Genomic DNA, 2,924 nt, shown 5'->3' with positions numbered 1-2,924 from the left:
ACACACCATCAACGTGCAGGTGATCTGCAATGCCAAGTGCACCATCACAGACCTGGTAGCAAAATTTCCAGGGAGTACCCATGACTCCTATATATTCCAACAGAGCGGCATATATGCACGGCTGATGGCTGGCGATTTTGGAGAAGGATACCTCCTAGGTGAGCCACATCATCAGACCCCCATAACACATGGTAGGTAGGTGTAATACATGTATGCATGTGTCTAATGTGACCCCTTTCTCTTCCAGGCGACAGTGCATATGCCCTCCGCTCATTCATACTCACCCCCTACCTCAACCCCTCCACACCCAGCCAAAGGAGGTATAACCGGGCCCACATACGCACCAGGAATGTTGTGGAACGGACCTTTGGCATCTGGAAAAGTAGATTCAGATGCCTGCACAAGAGTGGAGGTGCAAGGCAGTATACCCCCATCACCTGCTGCAAGATCATAGCTGTATGTGCAATGTTACACAACCTTGCGGTCAAGAAGGGCACTGAGGTGGAGTTGTCTGACTACGAGGACTATGACGACGACGAAGCTGTGCCACTGACACAGCCAGCTGGGGTGTGTACGCCATGTGATGGCAGATACAGACGTGAGGAGATCACTGAGAACTATTTCTGACTGAGTACAGATGCAAAGACAGCTAAATGTTGCTTGGAAAATAAAATTTTTAATAGTGATGCACCACAGTTACATCACTGAAGTGCATTAAAAAATGGAGTCTGTCAAAACAAATAAAGTCCAGGGTCCTGGTATGATCATCCCCCCTTGCCAGCCTATTTTTTGGCCCGCTTTCCAGACCCACTGGGGTGTCCCCCGGCCCCCTCCGAATGGCCTGCAGCATCAGCGGATCGCCTGGTGCTCCTCCTTGGCTCTGATGCAGCGCTGGCCGGGCTGCTGCGGCTGCTGCTGTCTCCAGCATCACCCAGGTCCAGGGCAGGATTGGAGGCGGCGTTTGAAATTAACATGGCCTCCATGGCCGTGGTGATTCTGGCCATCCCCCTGGTCAGCTCAGCCGTTTGCTGACTCTGCACCGACTCCTGATTTGCGCTTCGGATGCACAGCTGGGCGGTCGCCGATGCAAGGCGGGCCATGGCCCGGTTGAGCACCCGGGCATCCCTCCTGCGCGCAACCTCATGCTCCTCCTGCCTGGCAGAGGAGTGGGTGATGGCAGTGGTCAGCCTGCCCAACCCTGCTGCCACCTCCTTGTTGCTGTCCACAACAGCCTGGAACCCCTTCACCAACTCCCCCATCTGCAGGTTGTGCTGCAGGAGCTGGCGTTGGCAGGCCATGGTGGATCTGGCCTGTTGGCGCTGGATTTTGACCATCTGGCCCTCCAGGCCCAGGAACACACTGCCCTCCCGTGCTGGTGCAGCAGTGGTGGTGGTGGTGGTGGTGGCACGGCGTCTGGCACTGCTGCCTCCGGCCTGCTGAGTGGGCTGGGGTGCCACTGGTGGTGGTGTGGTGCTGGCCGGTCCCGGTGCCCCTGCTCCCAGGACAGGTAGGACGGGTGGCAAGGCCACGGTTGTGGCAGGAGCTGTTGTCGGCGGAATGGTCTGCCTTGTTGGGGAGTTGCATGGTGAAAATTGCAAGGGGGGTGAGCTGGGCAGTACTGGGGAGTGCACTGCCTGGAAATCAATCACCAGGACTCCCTCCATTCCAAGCCCTGTGGTGTCTCCTTCCTCATCCTCATCCTCCTCCTCCTGGCCAGGCTGGCTGGTGCTGGGCCCTGCCACTGCAGTAGTAGATGTCGAGGCTCCCTCTGCTGCCACAGTGGTGCTGCCTGATGGTGCCCCTAGGTACAAAGAAGCATTTGTAAACTGAGTGCCGATGTATTACAGGCAGTACAATTATGGCATTCCACATGTCCTTGCATCTCCTTACACCGTGTCACACTGTTTCCTGTCTTGTGATTCTGCACTGACATATCTGGCTAACTTCTGCTGACTACATGTACCATGATGCTTGTCTCTTGTATGTTGGTGGCAGTACAGTGCTGGTGTTTGCCTATGCATTGTGTCTAATGGGGAGGTGTCTGGTAGGGTGTGTCATGATGCGCATGCTTCTTACCTGTAGCTGTGGCCATCGCAGTGCTGTCCAGGGTCCCGATCCCTACGATGCTCGCCCTCTCGATGGTGCTGGAGACAATTTCCTCCAGCTCGGTGAGGGGTGGCGCCGGGTTCTGGCCTCCTCCGGTGTGTCCAGCCTGCCTCTGGATTTCGGCCAGCTTCCTCTTCGTGAGGCTGCGGAGGTCGTAGAACCTTTTCTTTAGTTCCTCAATGGACCTGGGGGTGACTCCAGCAGCATTGACCTTCTGTGCGATGTCGGTCCACAATCTCCTCTTCGTGCTGTCTGGCACGTTGAGGGACAGCCTGCCAAAGAGCTGGCGGTGCACCCTCACCACCTCCTCAACCAGCACCTGCAGTTCTGTGGTGGTGAATTTGGGCTTCCTCTTTTGGGAGGACTTCTGGCTTCCTGCCTGATCTGCCATTCTGCTGTTGTTCAGTCTGCAACCTCCTTCTCCCACTGCTGCTAACTGTGTGTTGGGCTCAGGCAGGCTTTCCAGTAACTTCTAGAAACTTCTTAATTGTCTGCACCTGCCAGGGTTGCCACTCCCTGTTTGGGTGGGGGAGGGGGAGCCACCTCATTGGCTGAATCGCCTATTGCCGATTCGGCTTTTACCGATTCGGTATTAGCCGAATCGGTAAAATCCGATTCGGTATTATCCGAATCGGTAAAAGCCGAATCGGTTCATGCAATGCATTCCTATGGGCTTTTTCGCCATGGGTCTATGATTGCCGATTCGGTTTTTACCGAATCGGCTTTTACCGAATCGGTATTCGCCGATTCGGAACTATCCGATTCGATGAGAGCCGATTCGGTGTTTTCCGATTCGTTGTTGGCCAAATCGGTAATTT

At 55.3% G+C, this 2,924-nt stretch overlaps 1 protein-coding gene across 1 annotated transcript; it reads right to left on the bottom strand.

The window, feature by feature from the left end:
• Positions 1-578: 578 nt before the first annotated feature.
• On the bottom strand, positions 579-2,583 carry LOC147683345 (uncharacterized). The gene is made up of 2 exons (XM_086944823.1): positions 2,077-2,583; positions 579-1,801 (listed from the first exon to the last, which is right to left on the bottom strand). Exons 1-2 carry the CDS (start codon positions 2,495-2,497, stop codon positions 783-785), a joined length of 1,440 nt encoding a protein of 479 aa, XP_086800949.1. The 5' UTR covers positions 2,498-2,583; the 3' UTR covers positions 579-782.
• Positions 2,584-2,924: the final 341 nt, after the last annotated feature.

Source organism: Lissotriton vulgaris, chromosome 11, assembly GCF_964263255.1.
Source record: "Lissotriton vulgaris chromosome 11, aLisVul1.2, whole genome shotgun sequence".
In the NCBI taxonomy this organism is placed as follows: domain Eukaryota; kingdom Metazoa; phylum Chordata; class Amphibia; order Caudata; family Salamandridae; genus Lissotriton; species Lissotriton vulgaris.
The sequence above is the reverse complement of the archived record's forward strand: the minus strand, read 5'-3'. Positions and strand labels throughout refer to the sequence as shown.